The sequence below is a fragment of the Panthera pardus genome, unplaced genomic scaffold (genome assembly GCF_024362965.1).
Source record: "Panthera pardus isolate Hobbes unplaced genomic scaffold, ASM2436296v1 HiC_scaffold_13, whole genome shotgun sequence".
Taxonomy (NCBI): Eukaryota; Metazoa; Chordata; class Mammalia; order Carnivora; family Felidae; genus Panthera; species Panthera pardus.
Genome location: NW_026526688.1, coordinates 116544708 through 116571485, shown reverse-complemented (window position 1 = coordinate 116571485; position 26778 = coordinate 116544708). Strand labels below are relative to the sequence as shown.

At 38.1% G+C, this 26778-nt stretch overlaps 1 protein-coding gene across 5 annotated transcripts in view; it reads left to right on the top strand.

Annotated features, from left to right (window-relative positions):
• The window catches only part of NPNT (nephronectin), an 82437-nt gene that overhangs the window by 18799 nt on the left and 36860 nt on the right, over positions 1-26778 (top strand). For 3 of the 5 annotated variants that reach the window (XM_053901365.1, XM_019416480.2, XM_019416472.2), the window contains 4 exons: positions 14198-14290; positions 18566-18658; positions 23714-23833; positions 25984-26103. In XM_053901365.1, the coding sequence (XP_053757340.1) occupies positions 14198-14290; positions 18566-18658; positions 23714-23833; positions 25984-26103 (426 nt within the window). The remainder of the gene's footprint in view (positions 1-14197; positions 14291-18565; positions 18659-23713; positions 23834-25983; positions 26104-26778) is intronic. The other 2 variants (XM_019416507.2, XM_019416491.2) reach the window with 1 other exon arrangement.

The window sequence follows — 26778 nt, the reverse complement described above, 5'->3', positions numbered from 1 at the left end:
TACGATAAATGTATTCTCCTTACTTTCTTAATAACATTTTATTTTCCCTAGCTTGCTTTATTGTAAGAATACAGTATGTAATATATATAGCATAAAATAGGTGTTAATCAACTGTTTATGTTATCGGTAATGCTTCCAGTCAAAAATAGGCTATCAGTTGTTAAGTTCTTGGGGAGTCTAAAGTTATACACAGAATTTTGAGTGCAAGGCGGTTGGCACCCCTAACCCCTGTGTTGTTTAAGAGTGAACTGTAGAATGTGTCACCAACAGACCTAGGTTCAGGACCTACTCCTGTGACTTACCAACTATAAGATAATAGACATTTTATTTAACTTTTCTGAGCCACAATTTCCTAATCACTAGATCTACTTTGCAAATTGTCACTGGCTGTGGGTGCCTCATGCAGAACAATTCTTGATAAATGTTTGCTGTTATTAGTGTGTGGTCAATATGTAGAACATATAGAGTGTAATAATATATAACTATATATGGAATACTTTGAACACCTCAGTGTTTGACTAGGGTCCTTCCGAATATCCACAGATTAGCATGTTTTTAAATACATTTGTTTTTATGCCCATTTTTTGAAAGCAATCAACTGGAAGTGGATTTCTCATATTATTCATTTCTAAAAATAAAATTTTCATCGAATAGCTGTCTGTGTTTCTGAACCATTCCTTTTCCACATCTCTAATAATATCCATTTGCAAACCTCAGAGGGGAGTATGGATTTGGTTAGCTAACCAAAGGAAAAGGAACCGGAAGAAACTAGAATTCAATTGTAGAATTACATTTAGAGTTGCTATGACTTATTTGACAAACATTTGAGAACTTAGTGGAAGCAAGGACCTAAGTTAGGTGCTGGGAGAGATTGAAGGATTAGTAAAACATAGACTCTCTTTTGTGAGGAGCTAATTTGGTAAGATGATTGTCTCTTATTCCTGCTAGGATTCTAAAGTAGGAAAGAGTTTGGAACAAAGAGTTGAGACTGTTCAGAGGAAGAGACACTTCTTGCTGGAGAGGATCCAGGAAGATTTTATGGACTGGGTGGTGTTTAGTTGATTTATTCATTGTACAGAAATATACTGAGTGCTATTACCTGATTGATGTCTCTGCACTGCAGATATCATTGCAATGGGATGAAGCTCTAGGCATCCATGTTGGTCATTGTCAGTGTTGAAGGTGCACATATTAGGACAATACTGGGTGAGAGGTGTGTTTTGCTATAGGGTACAGCAAAAGCTGTATTAGCTGTGCTAATAGGTCAGATTTTGCATACAGGTGAACTTGGTTTCCCTTTCAGAGTATTTTAACATTTCTTGAAATAGTTGCCAGTGTTTCACAGGAAAAATGGTTGTCAGCATCAGATTTTGTTGCAAAATCGGGAGTCCTGTATTGCTGCAGGGAATCGGTGGGCTGGGGTTGGTTGCTCAGTGGCTGTCCTGTTTGGCAAAAGCATGTACTCCATTTTGCCACGTGGCTTACTCCTTCAGGGCAAATGCCTGGGACCTATAGGCATTTGAGGTTCTGGGGCTAATTTCTGAATGTTTTCCTGATTGGTAGTTTAGAGAACAGCCATTTGAGGCTCAGGATTAGAGGCAATTACAGTAAACCTGGTGAGCAGTTAGGTTTCATCTTCAGTAGTGGTAGTGAGAACACAGAGAAGGATAGGGATTGAAAGATACTTTTACAAAAGGAGGGAGAGGCATGTAGCATTAGGACAGTGGTGGGGAGCTCGGGCTTTGCAGACACCCACTGCTGGTGTGGCAGCTACCGCCACTGTGAACTGTGTTTTTGAGAAACGTACTTCACCTTTCTTAACAACAGCTTCTTTTTTGGTAAAGTGTAGGTGAGAGCCCTACCTCATAGGTTTTTATGAGGATCAAATGAAAAAATGCTTACAAAGCACTTGGCTCAGTAACTGCAGCATATGTTAATTCGCATTCAGTAAAATGGTGGCTGATGATGATGGTTGTGAGGAATGTAGAAGATGGAATCAAGGATGATGCCCGTTTCTGGTGTGTTAGTCCGTGACCTAGAGAACATTGAAGAAAGTGCAGGTGATGACTTCCATGTTCAATGTGCTATGTTCGGAGGGCTTGGTGAGACTTTGCAGTGGAGGGTGTGGTATGTGATTGGTCTAGAGCTCAGGGGCGAGATCTGAGAGGGACTCAAGCTGTGATCTGGTGATCTCTTCACCAGAATCCTACACAAAGCTTCCCTCCCCTCCTTCAGCTTCTTCAGTCAGCAATGATATTCATCGCTACTGTGTCCATAGAGGATCAACTTAAATGGTGTATGAAGAATGTGGGAGAGGGAAAATAGTACATTGCATGTTGGTTGAAATGTTATCTACTAGTTTTAAGTTTTTGAAAACCATTTTGACCAGGGAAAAAAATCACCCTGTACAAACGTTACATCCTTTTTCCCCCTTGTGGTTGGCTTTTTCTCTTTTACATCACAGTGACTCCTAATTCTAGGCAAACATTCAACTCAAAGTGAATCATTGTTAGGAATAAATGGCCACGCTTATTTTGGAAGTTTGTATTCTTTCTTAATTCTTGTTTTCTTTGCAAACGTTCTGAAAATCAGCCCTGCCTCAAGTTCTAGCTTAGATGCTACCTTCTCTTCTCTGCCTTCCTTACCTTAGCAGTGGGAATTCTCCTGTCCTTTCTGTGCATTTAGCTGTAACATATTCCTGGAGCTTGTCTCACACTGCCCTGCCCAGTGGTTATTTGTAGATCTGTGTCATTCGTTCTGCTAGACCGTTAGTTCCATGAAGCTACTGTCGGTGTCTCACGTATTTTTATATCCAGTGCGGTAACTTCCACTGTGTCTTGTCCAGTTCAGCTCAGCTCGGCACACTTGTGAAGGTGTAAGGACCAGGACCTCTGTGAACAAGGGACGGAAAAGATACACAAGACATAATCTCAAGAACTAGATTGTGGTTTTCAGGAAGGACAATTTACTGGAAAAAATGAATATATTGAATTTGCCTGTCTTGTGACCTTGTTACATATCATAGATCTTAACTCTTTATGAAGGTTCCAAAAAGAAATTGAAAACACATAAAATATAGTCTGATTGTGGCATCTGCTGTTTACAATCCATTGATGGTTTGCAATTATGGATGGACTCCTGATTCTTTGAGTGTAAGGCCCTCCAGGCTGACAACTGCCTTAATTTTAAAGGATTATTTTCTGCTGTGTAGGCACTGTGAGAGTGGACTGCTATTGTATTTCCAGACTGTCTGCTGCTTCTTGTATCTCTGGATTCTCTTACGCTGCTGGCTCTGCATGAAAGGCACTTCACCCATCCATGTGGTGAATTCCTACTCGTCCTTTAAGATTCAGTTCACATTTCCTCATGTAAGCTTTTCCTGACAGTTTTTGCTACCCCTCCCTCTTTACAGAGAAATCTTTTTTTTTCTGTATTCTCTTAACACCTTGTACACCTGTCATATCCGTCTTGGTTGGGAGACCGTATGCTGTTTCAGAGAAGGTACTGTGTATTTAAAGAGCTCCAAGTCTAATGGAACTAGATAAGGAAAATAGCTAATGATGATACATAAATAACTTATGATAGAGGTATGTGCAGAGGCTTATGAAAGCAAGGGCTCCAAACTCAGAATGAGGGTCTAAAGCAAAGTGGAGATGGTAATGTTTAATCTGAGTAGTAGTGACGCCTGAGTAGATATTAGTCCAGCAGACAATGGAAAGAAGGACATTGCATAGAAAAGAATGGAAGTCTCAGAGTGTGTTGTTTTCTGGGAACTGCAATTAGTTGGTACTTTTGTGGATGTGATTGCAGATGAGGCTAGTGGGGTAGGCAGGGGTCAAATCAGAAATGTGGTGTTGGAGCTTGAACTACTACAATGAGCTGGGTAAACATGACGAGGAGTCGGTGAGTGAGTGAGTGTAAGGAGGAGAATATCATGGTGAAATCATGGGTTAGTGAGGTCCCTCTATTGGTAGACAGGCCTGGATTGAAGTCCATGGTACTGGAGGCAGGAAGGCCACTAGGCCACCACTTATTTACCCAGTCCTTCACTGATGGTCATTTAGGTTGTTTCTAAATTTCTGTTTAGGATTTTTCATCAGATAAATTTGGAACGGTAAATAAACTAATGTTTTCTTTAAAAACAGCACAAATGCGCTCCCATCAAATCTATGCACGGTCACAAAAGTGATTCCATTTTTTAAAAATAGTTCTTTGTACATTTATTCATCTATTTGAGAGAGCGAGCACAAGAGAGAGCATGAGAAAGGGAGAGGCACTGAGGGAGGGAGAGAGAATTCCAAGCAGCTTCTACACCAGCAGGATGGAGCCTGACATGGGACTCAAACCCACGAACCAAACCGTGAAACCATGACCTGAACTGAAACCTAGAGTTGGATGCTTAACTATGTCCGTAACTCTTTTAAACACAGGAATTCTGATTGCTGAAAGAAGTGATAATGGTTACATTAAAATTTTCTGGCCTTTTGCAGTGATCGCTCAGTAAACCTCAAAATTACAGCATCATCTCCTCAGCTAAGACAAATATAAGTATTTTCAATGAAAACAAATACTTTAATGTTTCCTTATATCCTAAAGAATTCTTACGTTATGAAATCAGTTCTCTTATAGATTTATTTTACTCCTTCCCAAAACCTTTTCTGACTCTCTTAAATCTGTATAATCGATCATTTCCTCTTCTGTATCCTTTACAAATGCATCTGTTATTAAGACATCTTTGCTTACTTCTGTCTTTCCTTACTGGACTTAGCCTCCTGAGGATGAGGACTTGGCATCTCATTGATCTGTATTCCCTCAGTTCTTAATACAATGTCTCAGACACTGGAGCCTTTCCTCTTTGCCATCCTTAACCTCATTATAGCTACCATTATATTAAGCTCTTACTGTCAGATGGGTACTGTCCTAAGCACTTTATTTGGATTTTTCTCAGTTGGCTGTTCCAGCAACTCTATGGATAAGTTCTACATGTACCATGTGGGTTTCCTATTCAATAAAAAATGGGAATTCTGGCAACTTTGTCAGATTCAACCTATGATCTGCATATTATAGCAGAGAGAAGGTGGGTAATCTGCATAGGTCATAGTGATAGAGTTGGGACCCCAGGGGTCTAACTCTAACACCTGTACTCTTAAACCCTCCTCAAGAGTGCACTGATAAGTGAACAGTGGTTCACAAGTGAAGTAATACTATTTGTCAAGGTGTGCATATTATTCTATTGGTGTTTATAAATTTTTCCCATTTTTGTGTTTGAAAATTTTCAACTCCACAGAAGTTTTGACAGTATAGGAACACCCATATATTCTTCTTCTACAATTATTAACATATTGTACATTTTTTTGCTCTCTATTTAAACCATTTGAAAGTACCTTGGAGACATAATGGCACTTCATGCCTAAATATTTCAGCATGCATCTCCTGAAAACAATGACATTTTACCTACAAATCACAGTATCATTATCATATTTAAGAAATTTAACATAGATACAGTACTATCCTGTAATAAGCAGTCTGGATTTCTCCAATTATCTCAAAAATTATTTTTTATGGATTTTTTTTTCTTTTGCATTCAGAGCCAATCAAGGATCACATAGTATATCTAGTGGCATTCCCTTTTGGTCTCCTTTAATTTAGAATAGTTCTGTCACTTTGTCTTTTTTTTTTTTTTTTTTTTTTTTGCTTTTTGTCAATGACGTTTTTTTGAGTGTACACCAACTGATTGGTAGAATGTTCCACAATTGATTTAAACTAAACCTTTTATGCAAGAATATTACATAGGTGGTCATTTATTACGATACTCCCATTGCACACGATGTAGTTCTATTTTTGGTGATGCTAAGTTTGATCACTTGATTAAGGTTCTCAGATTTTCCACTGAAACATATCTTCTTTTTATAATTAGTAACCTGTTGGATGATACATTGAAACTGTTTTGACTGTTCTGTTTCCTAACAAACTTATAGCCCATGAAAGCTTTAATATCTATGGATAGTTATTTCCAAATTAGTTATTTCAGTGGTTGTTGCAAAATTTTTTGAATTCTGTTATTCCTTCTGCGGGTTAGCTGTCATTCTTCTTTTTTTTTTTTTAATTTTTTTTAATGTTTATTATTTTTGAGAGAGACAGAGAGCAAGCAAGAGAGGGACAGAGAGAGGGGACACAGAATCTGAAGCAGGCTCCAGGCTCTGAGCCATCAGCATAGAGCCCAATGCAGGGCTTGAACCCACAAACCGTGAGATCATGACCTGAGCCAAAGTCGGACACTTAACCTACTGAGCCATCCAGGCGCCCCTAGCTGGCATTCTTCTATAAAGAACTCTGTCTTCTTTTTTAGAATCACTTTGGACATATGGGTTCTTTCATTATTTGTTATCAGTTACGATTCCTATTTTTCTTTGTGCTCAAATCATTCCAAATTTGGCCAGTGGGAACACCCCCAAGCGATCTCCTATGTCCTTTTCACTTGTTTCCACCATTCTTTGAATACATCCGTGTTTTTTGTCTCAGCAAAATATTCCAGCTTCCCTGACCCAGCCCTGATTCCTTTATTGTGGAATGGTATTTAGAAACAAAGATCTGGGGGGCTAGGTGTGCTGATTGTTGCTGTTAACCTAAGAAAAGAGAAAAAGTAAAACCTATATCACACTTCCAAATAAGTAGTAACAATTTCTTATGTGTTCATAAAGTATCATTTGGTATTAATCTAAATTTCACTCTTATATCACATTAGAGAACAGGAAAATTAGAATTCTAAGTAAACTCAAAATGATAGCAACCTTTAGAAGATTTTTTAAGTGGTCAGCAATAGTGCTTAACTATGTTAAATAGAAACTGGTTTGAGATACAAAGGTGCAGATGCAGGCACTTACTTTCTCTGGTCTACTTCAGGAATTAAAAGTTAAATAGAGGAAATAGGTAATGGGTAAATATGTGTGAGTTGGATATTCCCAAAGGCCAAAATAAAATAAGATTGTCAGATAGCTCTTGGAAGATGACATTGCATAGACCAGAAACATTTGTATATTTTAACTTCATGCCCTAAATGATAAATTGATTGGCTGACTTAACGTTTGACTATAGCTCCTGATTAAGTTCTTAGTAAAAATAATGTTAGATAAAATGCAAGAGCAAAAGAAAATCGTAGATGTAGCACTCCTTCAGAAGAGATAGCAGTTATATACTTCATTAGTGATTCAGAATCTGGGATCTGTTACAGAACAAGCAATGGAGTGGGATTATGGCAAAATATTCTGGTTACTTTAATTTTCTTAAATTATAGATCGCGTTCTTAGCTGTAACTTTTCTTTCCTGAAAATGTAACTAAAATACCTTTACATCTTTAATCACTTTGACACTCTTACCCCTCTCATCCTTTCCTGCTTGGTGTTTTTCCTCTCCTCTTCTAAAGCCCCTCAAAATGTTAGGTTTTCTGGCTTTTTTCTTAATATAAGAACTAGCGGATTGACCATGAAACTGGGGTAAGAGTTCTTTTCTGGTATTGGGCAAGTCATTGAACATTCCATGCCTCCACTTCTGTGCTGGTAACATGAGGATAAAGTCTGTCTCTTTCCTGCCACATATGGATATTGTGAGGATGAATTTAACCAGTCATATAAAATGAGTTCTGTATTCCTGAGAACATTTAATACGTAGTATTTTATAGTGATAACAATCAGGGACATTTTTATTTCAGTTTTTACTACACCAGGAATTGGGATTTGGAAATTGGATAGTAGACACTAGGATACAGGATATTAGGAAGCCCGCAGAGTTGTTTTTCTCTAGAGATCTTAAAATCTGGAGGATTCTTTCTTCTGGATTGTGTTGTACCTGCCCTAGGGAGTAGCACAAGGTCCTTTCCAGTGGAGTCCTGTAAAATTCTGCCTCCATTTCTTCAGGTCTCATGAAGAGACCTGTTTCCCGCTTCTTTCAGCAATTCTCTCTCTTCCAAGGCCACTTGCTTTTTGTAAAAGATACTCCTCATCATATGTTCCTGTTCTCATCACAATGAGTTTTTCCATAGCTGGGCTCTCTGAAGCTTTAGGTGTAATGAGAGCTCTCTGCGATCTCCCTGTTTTGTATCCAGTCATTCTCTTGCCTACCCTTGCATACTTCTGTGTCACCTTTGTTTCTAAATTACATATCCTGGAGGACAAGTTTCTTTGTTCTGCTTTGAATAGTGCTATATCTGACCGGCAACACGATGTAGATGGCAAAAATTACAAATGATTCTTAGGACCCTAAAGACAATCTTACTTACATTAGAAAATCCTTCTCAAGTTACCAACAACACCTGAGGTTGAGTTGGTTGTTCCCCTTGTCTCTCCATCCCCACCGCTTGCTTGGGCATCTCAACAGGTCCTCAGTTTTTCACATGTTGATACTTGACTCCCTGCGTGATTAGTTTACATAAGAAATATTATATAGAACTGATGTGGGAGTTTAATTGTCCCCTGACTTATTTGAAAACTCATTACATAGCAGTGTCAGAAAACTGTTCAATTCTCAGAAGCCCAGCTATATCAGTTAGGATGAATTTCTTAAGAGTAAAATTGTAGATTGCAGTCACACAGAAGGCATGGGGGCATGTGACATGGAAGACCTATGTCTGCTTTGCCAGTTGAGTCGTGCTTTTTCTAGTTAAAACAATGACACGTTATTTTAAGGGCACCTTGGAGATTATGCTGCAAGAATGCTAGTAAATTTTGAGAGTGATTGCCCATTTGGGCTTCATTCTGCCATCCAGTTTTGGGGGGAAAAATCTGTCATTCATTGATTGTCTGATCCTCACCTGACTTTCATTTACTGAGCTGCTATACCATATGTGATACCAGAGGAGAGCAGACCTCCAAATATGGCCCAAAGTTCTTGTCTTTGACTCACACGAAGGCCAGAAAAGCAATGCTGCTTTTTCTGCTTAACCTTTAGCGCCAACAGACACAAAGTGCAAATTTCCAAATTCCAGTTTCCTCCAAATCAAGCGTATCATCTATTTTTGATGTGTTTAGAAGATCACTCTAAAGTGGACCACTCTTTTGATTTTTTTTTTAAACCCCTGACCTGCTGTCCACAGCAGATTTTAAGGGTTGTTGTTTGCTGGCTCCTGAAAGCTCACATTCCAGTGGAGAGGGTTACCAAAAGGGGGACCAGTTTAGCAGAAGTTGGAATAGTGTTTCTCTAGCCTCAAGATGAATACATATTTTTGATCTAATTCTTTAGATTTAGGAATAAAGTTCTTTAGCTACTTCTATGATTATTTGGTTAAATTAGAGGTATAAAATAAATTTGACAAGTTGTTATTCCTTTATTAGGATCTATTCATAACATTTCTGTCCTAAATGCGTACCAAAGAAAACATCTGCTGGCTTGCTAATAAACACAGATAAAGTCAGATTCCATAACTTTGTGTTCAGGGATAATCAATTAGGAATTGTATTTGGCTGCAAATAACAGGGGCACAAAGAACAGTGCCAGCATGGTTATTCAGGGTTAATATTGTGACTTCTTGCTCTGTACTCTTCTCCCTTCTCAGGATCCCCTCATGGTCATAAAGTGGCCAGTGTAGTTCAGCCATGACTAGTCAGCCCCCTTTTGAAGTAGCATTTCAAAAGCCCTATGCAGTAACTTCTGTTTACCTATAGTTGGCCAGAATTTAGTCACTTGGCTACCCATATCTACTAGGGAAGATAAGGAATGTCGTTTTCCATTGCCAACTCATTCCCCACTCCCCAAATGAGCAAACAGAAATGCCATTCTCCTTTAAAAAAATGCTTATTTATTTATTTTGAGAGAGAGATGCAAGTGTGAGTAGGGGAGGGGTGGAGAGAGAGAAAGAGAGCGAGAAAGAGAGAGAGAGAGAGAGAGAGAGAGAGAGAGAGAATCCCAAGCAGGCTCTGCATTGTCAGCATGGAGCCAATGTGGGGGCTCCAATTTATGAAGTGAGATCATGACCTGAGCCTACGCCAAGAGTCAGTTGCTTACCTGACTGAGCCAGCCAGGTGCCCTGCCATTCTCTTTTTAAAAAGAAGGGAAAAATAGATATTGGCAAGCATGCAGCAAGATTTCTGCCGCTGGTGCCTTTTATGATCTGCCCTAACCCTTTGGCTCCTCTGCTGTTGTAAGCACTTGACAGTGGAGCTTCATTAGCACACTTGGCACTGGGAACCCCTTCACTTCCCTTCCCCTGTATTTTATGCATATTCTGAAAGGCTTTTGTCTACCAGACAAACTAGACTTTAAACTAAAGGCTGTAACAAGAGATGAAGAAGGGCATTATATAATAATTACAGGGTCTATCCATCAAGAAGAACTAACAATTATAAATGTCTATGCACTGAATACGGGGGCCCCAAATATATAAAACAATCACAAGCATAAGCAACCTTATTGACAAGAATGTGGTAATTGCAGGGGACTTTAATACCCCACTTACAACAATGGATAGATCATCTAGACACATGGTCAATAAAAAAACAAGGGCCCTGAATGGTACATTGGATCAGATGGACTTGACAGATATATTTAGAACTCTGCATCCCAAAGCAACAGAATATACTTTCTTCTCGAGTACACATGAACATTCTCCAAGATCACATACTGGGTCACAAAACAGCCCTTCATAAGTATACAAGAATTGAGATCATACCATGCATACTTTCAGACTGCAATGCTATGAAGCTTGAAATCAACCACAAGAAAAAGTCTGGAAAACCTCCAAAAGCATGGAGGTTAAAGAACACCCTACTAAAGAATGAATGGGTCAACCAGGCTATTAGAGAAGAAATTTAAAAATATATGGAAACAAATGAAAATGAAAATACAACAATCCAAACGCTTTGGGATGCAGCGAAGGCAGTCCTGAGAGGAAAATACATTGCAGTCCAGGTCTATCTCAAGAAACATGAAAGGCTTTTGTCTTCCATCCCAACTCTCAGCCTCTTAACCTCTAAGGATTTCTTCAGATCACCATTTCCTACAGGGGGCCTTTCCAGGATCTGCAATCATAGTTGTGACTATAATAGATTATGACCGTCCTGCCCCTCCCCCCTTTTTTCTTGCATCTCCTCTCTCTGAATTCTTGGTAAGTTTTGGTCAGTATATTCCAGTTCCACAGTTAATTTTTCATATCCTCGGTGACTCTCTCATCCGCCCTGACACTCACCTAGTATAATGCATGTATATAACAAATGTCCAATGCATGTTTATCGAATTCCACCACAGACCTGATGCAAGAGAATGGGAGAAGGTCCTTTTGTGCAATATTTTTCAGAGTGTTTTCTTTTTATGAGAGAAAATGATTGGTTACATCAGCATTATGAATATCCTATTCCGTTGGTAGCTGTTGGCTAATACTTAGGTCATTAGTTACTTTAGTGAATAGTCTGTTGGATGGAAGTACAAACAGCAGTTTGTTTGAAAATTACTGACACTGTAAACATGTAAGAAACATTAACAGTCTTGGCCTTTTGGAATGTGTGCTTGTGATGTGCCTAAGATTAGGGCACTCCACTGAGAACAAACAATGAGAAAGGGAGGGGGACAATCAAAGCTTTTGTTCCTGTACAGCACCTGAAAGTACCATAAGTGGATGGTCATCAAGCTGTTCAGGGGGTCAAAGGCAATAAACCTAGGCACCTAAAGTTTGTTTGATAATGTGTCCTCTTCTAAATACATTTTTCATGTTTTTAAGTGGTACTTCCCATGTTTTTTAGAGATATCTTCAAATTCCAGCTATTTGGGGGGATTATTACTTCGACTTACACTTACTGATTTTGAGACGTTTACTTTATTTTTTAAATTATGACACTCTGGGTGCCTCAGTGATAATTGATTCATTCAGGTTGTATTCATATATAAACATTAAGATTTATGGAAAATCTTTTAATATGAAAAAATTTTTAACATGCATTTCTTGGTTATGGGACCTGGAAATAACATGAAGAATAGTTTATTTCTGGGACTTGTTTTAAAAACTGCATATAAACCATCCACTCGTGTCCAGTTGACTGAAGAATCATATCGAAGACCCTCCTAGATGGTTCATTTCTTCTCAAAGACCTGAACAAAATTGCTTCCTTTTGAATTTCGTGCCATGTCTAAAATCAGGTTTTAAGAATTTTCCAAGTGCATCTCTCTACCATTTACACTTTATACTCTGCTCATCCCTTCTTTTTGCAAGCTTTTTAATACTTGCTGAGCAGCACTTAGGATTAGTAGTGATACCAGGTGGGGTGACAGACAAGCAGGAAAGGCTTGAAGTAAAACTGGCAAATCAGCACTGTGGAGTGCCAGATGAGGGAGAGGTCAGCAAGGGCTGAGTGAGGAACTGGAGGAAACACTAAAAAATAACTAGCACATTGGTTTTACAGGAGTGTTCAAGTTTTGAAGGAAGTGATGTTTGAGAATTGTGAGCGAGGAAACTAGGAGCATATCCCAGAATGGACGCAACCTTGGCTGCTATGGGAAGTAACAGGTGTCAGGGACTTTAGAACTCAGGGTCATTGTCGACTACATTCCCCTTGGTCTCCAAGAGGTGTCCACTCCTCACTCAGTGCTCACTGAAGCCCCTCTTTTCCTGTCACAAACAAATCATGCCTTTCACATGTCAACTAGACTTTCTAGTCCATCCCACATAACATCACCAGGTTAATATCCTTAGAATTTTTATTTTCATCAGGTAATTATCCTGATGATGATGATGATGATAAACTTCCAGAAACTTCCCATTTCCTGTAGATAGAGTGTATTTTCCTCAGTCTGAAATTTAGGGAACGTCATCATCTGATAGCACTCACCTGTGATGGTCTACGTCTCATTTTTCCATTGACATTAAGCTATCTCTTCACTGCCTCAAGTATCCCCTGAGTAAATGATAATTTATTTTGCTATATAACTCTCCTTACCTTGGAGAGTCTTCCCCTTCTCTGTCTACCCATGCTTTAAGAACCAACTCAAGTCTCTTCTGAGGCTTTTTGTACAAATCTCTGTGGATATGATTGTGTGATGATTTCTTCACAAATTTCATACATGCCACCCATTTTTCTCATAAACAAATGTTGCCCTAAATGAAAAGTGATTGTTTTGTCTTTTCATCTACACTGTTAGCTCTTTGAGACTAGTGACAATGCTATACAACGAGTTTTCTTCTATTTTAGCATCTCGCATAGCACTGTGCACAGATTGGGCGTAGAGCGATGTTTCTTAGTCTGGCACCATCACATTTTGGGTTGGATGATTTGTTTTTGTAGGGGACTATCTGAGCATTGTAGAGTGCTTAGAGTCTCCCTGTATTCTACCTGATAGATGCCAGTAGCACCCTCTCTCCAGTATGACAACCAAAAATGTCTGTTTATACCAAATGTTACATGGGGGACAAAGATAGCCTCAGGTGAGAATCACTGGTATAGAGGAAACAGAATAAATTCTGACCAGTGTCTTGGCAGAAATGGAAGACTGTAAAAAGCTTTGAGTGACGTTTTACAGCATTTTGGAATCTTGAGGAAAGAGCAACTCAGTTGATGGAAGATAGTAATTGTAAAATAGAACTTCCTGTTTGCTGTGATAGACCACAGCAAGGGTGTAGGCAATTGCAACACACCTAGGGTTAAGAAAGATCAAGATGAAGTGGATCTTAAGTTGAAGTTCCAGAAATACTGAATTTTTAGTTTTTACTTTATTTCAAGCCATTTCGTATTAGAAATAGCATTTCCAATAAAATAGATATTATTTAATGAGAAATTTATCTGGAGTTCATACATACCCAATATCTTTGGACTAAAAACTACTTTTGAAGCATTTTGGGGGGAATGAGTTTGAAATTACAGGTACCGGTTATTATAAAGTTGCAACTATTGACAATTATCAGTTGTGTTTATTCATAGTTTTACCTCTTTTTTTTTTTTTTTTTACTGCTTTAACATTATACTTAAGTTTAGGCAGTTTTCCAGACCCAAGCGATACACACACACACACACACACACACACACACACACCCTACATGTATGTGAGAGTATTTAGTCTAACAGTGCTTACCACACTCAGACATAGTGAATTTATATATTTCTGCTATTCTGTTGTAAGTTCTTAGTCTTCTCTTTTATTATCAGACTACTATATGACATAGATGCTATATGGTTGATGTTCAACTGACCTAGAAGTAATGCATTAAATCCTCTCTTCACAGCTGTATGCCAACCACAGTGCAAACATGGTGAATGTATTGGACCCAACAAGTGCAAGTGCCATCCTGGATATGCTGGAAAAACCTGCAGTCAAGGTAGGAAAACAGACATAAATTCCAATCACAAACCCCCTCTATTTCTGCCTAATATAAAAATTAGAGGTTCTCATGCCAAACCACTTTTCCACGACTGCTGTTTCTAAATGTGTGAGCTGCCATGTTCTGAAAGATAAAAATGTAATGTGAAATCTTAAAATGTATTGCATCAGAGGGGAATTAAAAGAATTTCATCCTCTTATTCATTGATACTAATTAAAATACACATTTAAAGAAGAGAAGCACAGCATCGGTAATGTAGAAGCCTTCCATTCTGCTCATCTTTGTTTCTCCACTAACTAGTTGGGAAGCTCTGGCTGATTTTTGGCCTCCTTGGACCCCTGTTAGATGAAACACCTTCAGTACTCAAAGTTAGGTAGGAGTTTGAGGTCCGTTCAAACTCTGAGCCCTTTCGTTTTTGAGATTAAATTCCGTTCAACTGTTACCAGATTGCAAAAGTTCCTCTGAGAAATAAAGATTTTGACTAATTTATTTTTGTTTTAAGTTGTTTATAAAAGCAGGTGTTTACTTAGCACCGTGCTCAGGTAGTTTACATATATTATCTATTTTCATTATTACAGTGTCAGGAGGTAAAGTGTTATTTATGATAATTAAATGATAAATAATAGCTTATTGTTATTTTTCACTTAAAGAGATATCAGGGATATTAAGTATCTTGTCTAAGTTCACAGAATTAGTTGGTGAAAGATCCAGTATATGTCTGTTTAGGACTGTTGGCTATGTAAGAAAAGCTGGGGTTAGATTTCACCAGAGAGATACAAGGATAAGAGTCAATTTTTACTTATTTCTTAAATGTAAGTAATATGTTCTATCCTTTTTAGTGTTGAATGAAACAGTTACATGGGGCCTGTCTCATAGATAACTTACTTGACCTCATCAAATATGGAAATGATATTTTTGAAACACTCCTGTTCATCAATATCTGATACTCCTTGATATGCCTCATGTAAACTCGTGACTTATGGGCATAATTTCCACAACAGTACAGAAAAACTTATGTTTAAAAGTATATGTAATTATTCCTGAACTGTCAGAGGAAATCCATGCTAATGAAATGTGACATATCCAATGGTAGGAGAAGCTGTTATTCTAAAGTATGTTCTGTATTATCTGTTATTTGATTAACTTTCTTCCCAATGCTTCTTTTATGTCTTATAATATTTTTTAACTTGGAATTTACCAAACATACCTGGATAGTCTTTTTGAAGTAAGTAGAGTTTTTATGATCTCAGTTTACTCTTTTAAAAATCCATTTAATTTTCCTTCCGCAGTCTAAGTTTGCAAGTAGTGACATGTTCAGTTCTGATTATTGAATTCTCAATGTGTTCATCTTAGAGTTCCCACATGCTTCCTTTTTTAAAGTGGTGAACATAAACTATCAGAGGTTTCATCAATATGTCAGTACCATAAAACTTTGTTGTCCTGATGCCAGGAATTTATACAAAGGAGGTTATTATAAGAAGCCACTGTTGAGATTGCAGAGAAATTCATTTAAATTTATTTTCAGGAACTACATCAACTTTAATATGCTTCAAAGACACTGAAACTATTATTGTAACAAGGATTTATCTCTGGGTATCTCCTATTTTCAGAAAAGCCAGTTTATCATGTACTTTTTACTGTAATACATACCTGTTTCTCTAAAGAAAAGTTGAAATTTACTGAGTTGAAATCTTGCCTCCTAAAACTATATTCCTTAGGGGGGAAGAGGATTTCATTAGTAGCAAAATGGGATTTTACACCCGCAAAAAATAGTGCGGACACTGAAAATGTAATTTCAAGTCCAATCTTGAATATAAAACCACAGCTTACAGTAAACATATGTTTTTGATTATCTCTTTCTTTGCCTTCCTTACCAAAAAAGCAATTGTGACAAGTTCCCAATGGCATGGTTTATGGTATTTGAGAGCAAGAATCCTTTTTGGTCTCTGATTTCTAGATTCCTGAAAACTATTATTAAAATGACTTGCACACACTAAGTGCACATTAAATATTTGCTAAATGAATGATTGTTTCATATAATGGCTCTTGGTCCTGAACACCATACTTGTAAGGGCTCCATGCAGTTGTGCAGTTGCCCAGTCCAGCACTGTAGGCAGTCTCTGAGTCTGTGGGCTGAGAGCCCTCGTCAGGGTGAGAGGCAGCTGTGGAGGAGCTGGCTAAGTGGGAGAACTGTCCAGAGACACAAGGAAAAGATATTAGAGCAAATTGTCTATATCTGTTACATAGCAAATTAATGTAGACTGTTTTTATCTGGCACATACATTTTAATAAACTGGCAAATATGCCTCAGAGATATTGGAACTCCCAACAGGTTTCTTTTTTCTTCAGGAGAAATGTCAAGAAGAGGTATATTTGAGATGATTTCATAGAACTGGAAATTAGCTTTTCATTGAAAGTAGGTTTCTGTGTAAGGCAAGTATTCGCTAAAAAATTTGTTGCAAGTTGTGTGATGTAAGAAATAACCTCCTGCAGACTTGATTGGTGGAGTGAACAGCTTGTATGAACGACAAGCATTTAGCAAGTGCTTTCAGAGCTACCTGGGGGCAGCCAGAATAGCAGGGCAAGCCCACTTTGCAACTGGCTTAATTTAACAGCCTTGTTGCAGGATTGATGTGAATCTGCTGTGGGTGGCTTGCTTCTCCCTCTGAGTCACTTCTGGATTTGTAATAGCTAGATCACATATAAAATCATAGGCTCGGCCTGATCATTAGCACATTCTATACAGCACATGGTACCTTTCACAGTAATGAAATGCTAATCCTAACTCTGGTTTGCTTTTCCTCCACCGTATTTTTCTGGTAATTTTTATTCATGCATACTCTTCTCCTCTTTGAGTCTCTGTACCCATACCAATTCTCTTTCCCCTCAGCCAAAAAATGATACTGTTATAGGTAATAATCTTTTTATAACTTTCCAATTAGGGAATGATTTTTATCATGTAATATGTCCTATCATTGCATATTTTCAGAAATGAAAGATCTATGTTCTTGAATGCAAGAGGTGGGCCCCCTTACAACCAGAGCCATGGCTAGGGTTAGGGTTGGCAACCAGGAAGTGACATGGGCAGAACCACCCACAGTGCAGCGATCTCCTGGAAGGGTTGAGTTGAGGGCACATGGTCAGGTATGGGTCAGGTTTAGGGTTTGGAATCAGGAGCCAGAAGATTGAATGGACCACGGTTAGGTAAGTTCTCCTGATCACCCCCTGCAGCCCCATCCTGGCCCTGGAAATGGTACCATGCAATTCTGGCTTATATTAAGGGCTTATAATAATTTCAGAAGAAACAGTTTATAAATATCAGTTCCTAATGTTTTGACAAAGTTTATGTTTCATATGTTGAATTCCTCACCCCAAGATCTAGTATCTCGTAGCACAGAACCAGACAGTACATTTTGGTGGCTTAGGTAAATCTGAAAGTTGATTGCCTTCCTTAGGACAACAGTCTACATGCTATACCCCTGTGTAGTAAGGTAATTCCAGATAGCCTTACTTTTTAAAAGATGTGTGGTTTCAACCCAGAAACCAGTGTTCATTTAATTTGGAATATTAACTGGTTATTAATAGTATGAAAGCCTTGAAACAGGATGCGATTGCCTTTTTGACTCTACTTTCGAGTTACTCATCTTATTTTGGTAAGTTAATAATGGCAAGAGTTAACCTCTTTTGTGGAAAGCTTACTGTATATTCCTACTAAGTGTGACCTAAATGTAACACGAGTTCTTACATGTGAATAACATTGGTGAACTGTCATGCTATTTATTTTAAAAAGCTCTATGCAAATCATAAATGTGTGCATAATTGTGGAGTATTTTAAACTATTGGACAACATAATAAGGAAAAGTCTTGATTGGACATTTAAGACTTCAGTGTCAGGTAGACTGTAATCAGTATTTGTATAATCGAGTTTTCTGTCTTTGTCAGTGACTACAATCAGGCTTTAAAAAATGACCATCTCTTTTTTAGTGGTTTCTCTAAAGATTGGTGTAGGAATGATGTATGTGTGTGTGCATGTGTGTAAAATGTACTTGTGTTCTTGGGAGGCAAGATGGCAGTGATAAATTTTAAGGAAAATAGAAATTAAAATTAAAAAACCAGAAGAACTAGAAACTGATTTTTAAAAAGCATGTACAGTATCCTTTTTGAAATCCACCAACTTTATGTAATTGTTTAATATATACTTATAAAGATTTTTAGGGCTAAAAATGACATCAGTTCAAAGTTGACTCTTATTACCTTCTTCCTGGTGTGAAGACGAACACTTCTACCCAACTCCTCTTGACCAAGGCAGTGAACAGCCTCTTTTCCAACCCCTGGATCATCAAGCCACAAGTTTACCTTCAAGGGGTGAGCGTGTATTATCTCAGGTGGTTTGCTCTCCCACCTGCACGGCTTCCTGCAGTTTCGTCACTTTTTGCAAATATCCTGAAGACTAGCCCCAGGAGTACCCAGCCTTCGGCATCCTGAGCATGTGAAGCAAGCAACAGGAATTGTCACCTGGTGCTGATTCTCTGTGCTCTAAAAAGCCTGGAGCCTCCACTGTCCTTTCACTGCATTAGAAATATCATTGCTTCTCTTCTTCTTTTCTGGGCTTCCGAATGTTTTCTGAAAGTCAAATGGCAAAATAACCTTAATTTTAATAGGTGAAGTCAGGAATTCCAAAGCAACTGAGATTGGGATTTTGATGACTTTTGCTAAGTAGATTTCAGAAATGATGAAGTCCTCTCCCCTGCCACCATATCTGGAGAATAGAGTTTTAGGTTACCTGGAAATCAAACCATACGTTATTAATTTCATTCTTTTGATGTACATTTTGTGATATTAGAAAGCCTAGGTTCTGGTTCAGTATAGCCTTTAAGTGGCTCTGTGATTATAAGCAAGTCATTTAGTGTGTCTCAGTCTTAGCAAACCAATTAGTAACGGGGAGAGAATTCTTGCCCTATTCACCTGTAGGGCTGGTGTGGGAACAGGCATACCAGAAATACTAATGTTTTCATTATGATGAAGTTTTGTACGAAAGTTTGGTGGCAGCATGATTTTACAGTTTTTCTTCTAAAAGACTGTATCCTTTACCCACTCCTAAATTTAGAAACTTAGAATGACTGAATTAAAATAGTTTAAATTATTAATTAGTTTCTCTCTGCTGATAGTAACTTAATGCACTTGTGTATCTTCTGCATAAAGAATTAGGGCAATAGAAGTAATTTCAATCATTGAGTTTTAAACAATGAAAGTTATGGCAGTTGAATGACATCTATTTGCCTATGACCTCCACGTTAGATAAAATGTAAAAGGTTAAATTTCTGAGACGTTGCCAAGTTTAAGGGTCAAAGAAGAAAAAAAAAGTCTAAATGTATTGAATGGAAGATTATTTTCCTTAAAATCCACTGGGTTATCTTATTCAGTGAATTTATTCTAGATTTTTTAGGCTATTTTTCAGTGTCTGCATGCTAACAAAATTTCTGATTCTTTTTTCCCTACAGTGTAATTATAATGCTGTGCAGCTTGCATTTTTGTTCTGGACTCTCTTCTTACTCTCCCCTCCACCCCCCCATCCTACCTTCCCAAGCTCCTGAATCCATCAACCTGCTTAAATATATGCCTCACTGTAATAGATGTGCTTTAAGAATGTATATGTGATAATTGAAGCATTTGAAATGTAAGTGGTTTAATTGTAAAGTGATGTCTTTTGATGTGATAAAATAGGTACATGACAGAATTAATTTTTTTATTGTAGAGTTTCCTTATAATTTATATTACAAACTTCTAGAGAAAGAACAGGATTAAAGTGAATTTAAGTAAATACACTAAAGTTTTCTTTCCTTGGTTCTTTTATCACCTTTAAAACTGATTTGAGAAAGTGTGATCATGTTCTTTATATTGTTCTACTTGTTAAATTTTTTTAACATTTATTTTTGAGAGACAGAGACAGAGTACAAGTGGGGGGGTGGGGCAGAGTGAGAGGTAGACACAGAATCCGAAGCAGGCTCCAGGCTCTGAGCTGTCAGCCCAGAGCCCAACGTGGGGCTCAAACTCACGAGCTGTGAGATGATGACCTGAGCCAAAGTCAGACGCTCAACTGACTGAGCAACCCAGGCGCCCTGTTCTACTTGTTATTATAGGAGAATTTGCTGCAAATTGGAAGTGGTGTTTTTGGATTTCTGACTTGATAGTAAGACATGTGTTACTAGGTCAGTAGTCTAAGAGGTTTTGGAAGCAGCACATATTAACTCAATTTTGTAAGGCATTTGGTCAATAAGAAAATAAAGCTATAATCATCATAAACTAGAAACCCTGAAGAAAATTGAGAAAAAAGAAGTTCATCACCAGGACACCAGATGCTTTTAATCTTTCGAAGCTCCCTGCTTTAGCAGAAGTCTGATATTTGGTAAATATTGATAACACGGATTATTGTGGAATTCTATTTCATAATTTCTGCAGTGGTTTTTGTAAGGGTCAGTGTGAAGTTTTTAGGACGCACATGCCTGTAGCAGATGGAGCAATGATGGCAGTCACTGGAGACATCGACACCAGCCAGCTGTCAGTGGGTATCAGCCACTCCATCACCAGCTGTTAGAGTACAGCTTTCTCAGATTGCTTTCAGCGTATTAGATATTTATGTGTCAATTTAATAATAGTGAAGTAGCCAACAAACGTCTCTGCATTTACCCATTGAATGCTGCATGTTTATTTCCTCTTCCATATTAATTTCATACGGATTCCCAGGTGGGGGATTTGTTTTTGTTTGTTTTTGAATTATGACATCTTGTTTTTCACTTCCATTCGGCTTCATGATTCTTAACCCAAGAGTACTCTTTTTCTCATGGGAAGGATAAATTTGGACTGAAGACCACTGGCAGCCCCAGTCTGGATCATGAAAACTCTCGTAGCAATCTTGAGGGGTCCTTTGTTGGTCAAGAGTGGAGCTGCCATAACTTGGCTTCAGCTTTAGTTCATGGACAGTGTCTAAAGAAATTTCCATCAGCATAAATATCCCTTGTATAAGCTGCTTAGAGCTGCAGACATCTGGCCAATTTCCATCAGGAACCCACAGAAGTTTCTGTGGCTCTTTAAAAATAAACCTAAGTGTTCTTAATTGACACATTTTATATCCATCAATAACTTTCCCTTGAAATATAGAACTCAGTCTTAATCTATGGCTTTATTGTACTGTTCGTTTTTTTTAAATGTTTATTTTTGAGAGAGAGAGAAAGAGAGTGGGGGGGGGGAGCAGAGAGATAGAGAGAGGTAGAGAGAGGAAGACACAGAATCTGAAGCAGGCTCCAGGCTCTGAGCTGTCTGCACAGAGCCCAAAGCGGGGCTTGAACTCAAGAACTGCAAGATCATGACCTGAGCTGAAGTGTGATGCTTAACTGACTGAGTCACCCAGGCACCCCTCTACTGTTCTGTTTTATATTTGCTTAGTGCAAAAAATATTTAAAACACAAAGCCTTTCTCTAACAATGTGCTCAGATTTAAATACTATTTAAATTTTTATTTTAAATGTTTTCATTTATTTATTTTGAAGAGGGGGCAGAGAGAGAGAGAGAGAGAGAGAGAGAGAGAGAGAGAGAGAGAGAGAGAATCCCAAGCAGATTTCCATGCTGTCAGCACAGAGCCCAATGGAGGGCTGGGTCTCTCAAACCGTGAGATCATGACCTGAGCCAAAACCAAGAATCAGACACTTAACCCACTGAGATACCCAGGTGCCCCTAAATACTATTTAATACCAACCAGGAACTTATCAAATCCAGGTGCGAAACTGCAGGGATGTATGGATATATTGGGAATGATAATTAACTTCTCTTAGAACATGAGAAAAGATTCCCTGACTCTAATTTTTAGTAAATACTGAAATACAAGTTAGAAGAATATTAGAGGTGGAGTGAATTTCTTTCTCTTTCTTCCTTTAGTTAAAATTTTTACTTCATGTAACAGAGAAGTCAAATTTTTGGTTGATACTATAATCTGCAAAGCACCTTCCTTGAGGAAATTTAAAAAATATATATTTTAAAATATGATTCTGTTTTGAATGCCCTTGACTGGGCATGAGACAATAAAGTAGAAAACTGAAGAAAGCATGGGAGATGATGAAGGTATCTGGTTTCCTTATTTAACCTTCCTAGGCTTTGCCCAGCTGGGGACCTGCTCACTGTCGTGTTAAGGTTAGAAAAAAGACCATGTTGGAAAGTTAGTAAGATATGAAAACATTTGTAGATGTAACAACTATTAGGTGGTTTTAAAAGCAGTGTAATTTGGTGGTTTAATTAAATGAAAGCTATAAATTACCAGTAAACGAGCAGATCAGATTTAAATTCGATTAGATTAAAACACCTTGTCACTAGACATACCTGCATTTCTGATTTGATGACATGGATTAATAGATAATTTATCTCGTCAGGTGCTTATGCTGATAGTTCCAGACACAGTAAACATGTGGTCGTATTTATTTTTAATGAAGTCTGTATTTTGGGCATTAGTATTTCACTTTGTCACTATGAGTTTTATGTTCACTTGAAGCAATATTCAACTTGGGCTAGAAAATTCTTACAATGTGAAGTTTATTAATTTTACGTTGATATTTAAATGGACGAACCTAAAATACATAGTAGTCCACCACGTATCATCCAGTAGTATTTCCATATACGTTTCTTAACTGCCCAATGAAAACATGTTGGAGGGTAGGATTTTTTGTTTATTTTGTGACCTGAATACATCAGTAAAGCAGAAAACTGAAATTTCTTCTTTTATCTGAGATCAGTGTGTAGAGAATCTGTAAAACTGAACAAGAGAAAAACCACACTAGTGATCACTGTAATTCATGGAGCTCTTATCCTCTGAAAATAGAGCTTTCCTTTGGAAAGGCCAAAGCAGTCTCATGTTTTAAAATCTGTATACTTCCTGTAAACTAAGAAAGGCTCACAGAGTATCTTTTAAAACAGAAAGAGATTGAAAGAGCAAGATCACATAGTCAGAAGTGAAGCTGGTAGTAAACCTAGATATTTGGAGGATATTGGAGTCAGGTACGTGGTAGGCACCTCTACCCATGAGGTGGATAGTCGTCTGCTCTTTCTAGGGATGATAAGGTAGGCACGTGTCTGTGAGGAGAATTTTTCAAATTGTCCTTTGTGGACAAGTACTCTAATCAAAGTTCCAGAAATTCACACAGCCCTCTCATTGTTATAAGGTCATTTCTGATGGAAAGTTCTTGGTCATCCCTAGTGTAAAATTAACCTTAAAATTAAGATGGCGTAAAGAAGCTCTATCTCTTATGGAAATTACTGGTTACAGTAGCTTGACCTTCTTTTCTCATTTATTCTTTAATATAGAGAGGTATTTTAAATGGTTTATATTAGTGTTGAGGTTTTCTCATTTTGTTGCATCAACCCCCATTCTTTCCAGATCTAAATGAGTGTGGCCTGAAGCCGCGACCCTGCAAGCACAGGTGCATGAACACTTACGGCAGCTACAAGTGCTACTGTCTCAACGGATATATGCTCATGCCAGATGGGTCCTGCTCAAGTATGTCAAGAATCTTAACTGTTTTAGAAGGGCTCTGGCTTGATTTCACATGGTGCTCTGATAGGGTGTGTGAAAATAGCCTCCCAGGCTGTCCTAACCAGGATGTGAGCATGTATTTATATGTGTGCCTAAAGAATGGAAAATCAAAATAAAAATTGCCCTTTTACGTGTCTAGCATTATTTTACCATGGGTGTCCACATTAAACTGATTTGGAAGTGGTATTTAGAACAAGAATCGTAAACTTAAATGTGTTTTCTAATGTTTTTTCCCCAACACATTTTTGCCTGTCTTCTAGCTGGGCAAAGAACTGCTCTAGCCGGAAAAGGAGCATTCGTACCTATGTGAGGACTGTGTTGCTGTTCACAAGGACAGACACTAAACTGTTAAATGGTAGAGAATCCATCAGAGGACCCAATAATGCTTGATTGAGTATAAACCATTCATAAATACCTTCTCACTTCACGTTTACATTTCTTTATAGTCGTCTAAAGACTAAGATATCCCTTTTCTAAAAAACAAAATCTACTTCAACTGAAAAAAAAATGATTACAGTAACATGAAAGTAGACTTCATGTCTTTGTGAGAAAGAAACGTATCATGTTTTCATACTATCATTTGGATGTGTTTGTAAGATGGACAATGCCCCGAAGGCTGTAGGCTGAACATTGAATTGAGATGGTGTTTATATAATACCATAATGACAATGATATATATAATGACAATTGATGACTTGATTTTCATTTTTACTGAGTTACCTGTTAAATTAGCTAATTATAAATTAGTTAATTACCTGTTATCTCTCTTGAACTGGGTTACATTTTATTAGAAAAGTTGAGCTAATCTTAGCATTGCAGATTTAGCATGGAACCTTTAGAATTCGGTGAATTCATGTTTAATACTATGTGGCAGTGATGCTGGAATCCTCCAACATTGTACACCTCAGTGGGATGTTTTATGTTCCTAGAAAAATTTAGTGGGAAATTAAGAAAGTTAATTGGATGTTTTAGTTCAGACTGGCATTTAGCATGAGTAATCTGGAAAATTACCTCAATCTTCCACTTTTCCTTGGCCACTGGAAAAATTTCCAGATAATCTACGTGAGGTAAAGTTTTATACTTGTCTTTTAATTTTTAATTTTTAATTTATTATTTTTTTCATATATGAAATTTATTGTCACATTGGTTTCCATACAACACCCAGTGCTCATCCCAAAAGATGCCCTCTTCAATGCCCATCACCTACCCTACCCTCCCTCCTACCCCCCATCAACCCTCAGTTCTCAGTTTTTAAGAGTCTCTTATGCTGTGGCTCTCTCCCACTCTAACCTCTTTGTTTTTTTTTTTTTTTTCCCCTTTTTCCTCCCCCATGGGTTTCTGTTAAGTTTCTCAGGATCCACATAAGAGTGAAACCATATGGTATCTGTCTTTCTCTGTATGGCTTATTTCACTTAGCATAACACTCTCCAGTTCCATCCATGTTGCTACAAAAGGCCATATTTCATTTTTTCTCATTGCCACGTAGTATTCCATTGTGTATATAAACCACAATTTCTTTATCCATTCATCAGTTGATGGACATTTAGGCTCTTTCCACAATTTGGCTATTGTTGAGAGTGCTGCTATAAACATTGGGGTACAAGTGCCCCTATGCATCAGTACTCCTGTATCCCTTGGGTAAATCCCTAGCAGTGCTATTGCTGGGTCATAAGGTAAGTCTATTTTTAATTTTTTGAGGAACCTCCACACTGTTTTCCAGAGCGGCTGCACCAGTTTGCATTTCTCCACATCCTCTCCAGCATCTATAGTCTCCTGATTTGTTCATTTTGGCCACTCTGACTGGTGTGAGGTGATATCTGAGTGTGGTTTTGATTTGTATTTCCCTGATGAGGAGCGATGTTGAGCATCTTTTGTCTTTTAATTTTTGAAATGCATTAAAGGTCTTCCTCAGATGATAACAGAGCTGGTTCACTTCTTAATCTTCTTGATCCCTGGGGGAGTAAGGTCTTTCTGTCCCTCTGTTTTCGACTGTCTTTAGACTGTTGGATAATTGAGGCCTTTTTGTCTTCATTGTTGATTCAGTGTCAAGTTAAAAAAACAGTCATAGAATTTGTCCTCTGCCTCTCTGAGTCAGCCAGTCACACTCTTTCCAGGTGCCCTGACGTGCTCCATGGCAAACTGTCAGTATGGCTGTGATGTTGTCAAAGGACAGATACGATGCCAGTGCCCCTCTCCTGGCCTACAGCTGGCTCCTGATGGGAGGACCTGTATGGGTGAGTTGTAAAATCAAGCGTCTCTGTCAGCAGCCTCTCTAGGATAAAAGGACAAAGGGAAAGGTGATGGAGTAAGGAAACGAGGCAGTTACCTACATCAGGCAATTAGCTATCCTTCAGAAGATAGCACGTGTCTCAGGAGAGGACCTCTCTCTATGAATGGAGAATGGACACCTTATTTCCCTAAAAATGAGGGACGGGGGGAAGCTTCGGGCAGAGGAAACCACATGTGCAAAGACTTTCAAGTTTAAGAGAGCACAATATTCAGGAAAGGCAAAGGAGCTCAGTGTTTCTAGAATGTTAAGAAGGAATGAGCGATAAAGCTGAATAGGTAGGCAGGGATAGGTTATATATGCTGTGCTAAAGAGTTAGATTTTTTTCTTGTAAATTAGGAAAACAGTATAGGATTGTGGTTAACTAGCTCTGCTGTGTGCTTGATATGTAGCCTTAGGCAAGAGACTTCCTTTCTTTGAGCTTGAATCTCCTCATCTTTAAAATGGGAGTAATGCCATGTAGAATCATTATAAGAATTGAATGGGATTATATATGCGAAGAGCTGAGCAGAGTACTTAGCATGTAATACGCTCTCAATGAATAGAGGTATTGAGTGATTCCAGAGAGATTTATTAAGTACTTTCTATATTTCAGGTGCTGTGCCTAGTGTTAGGATATATA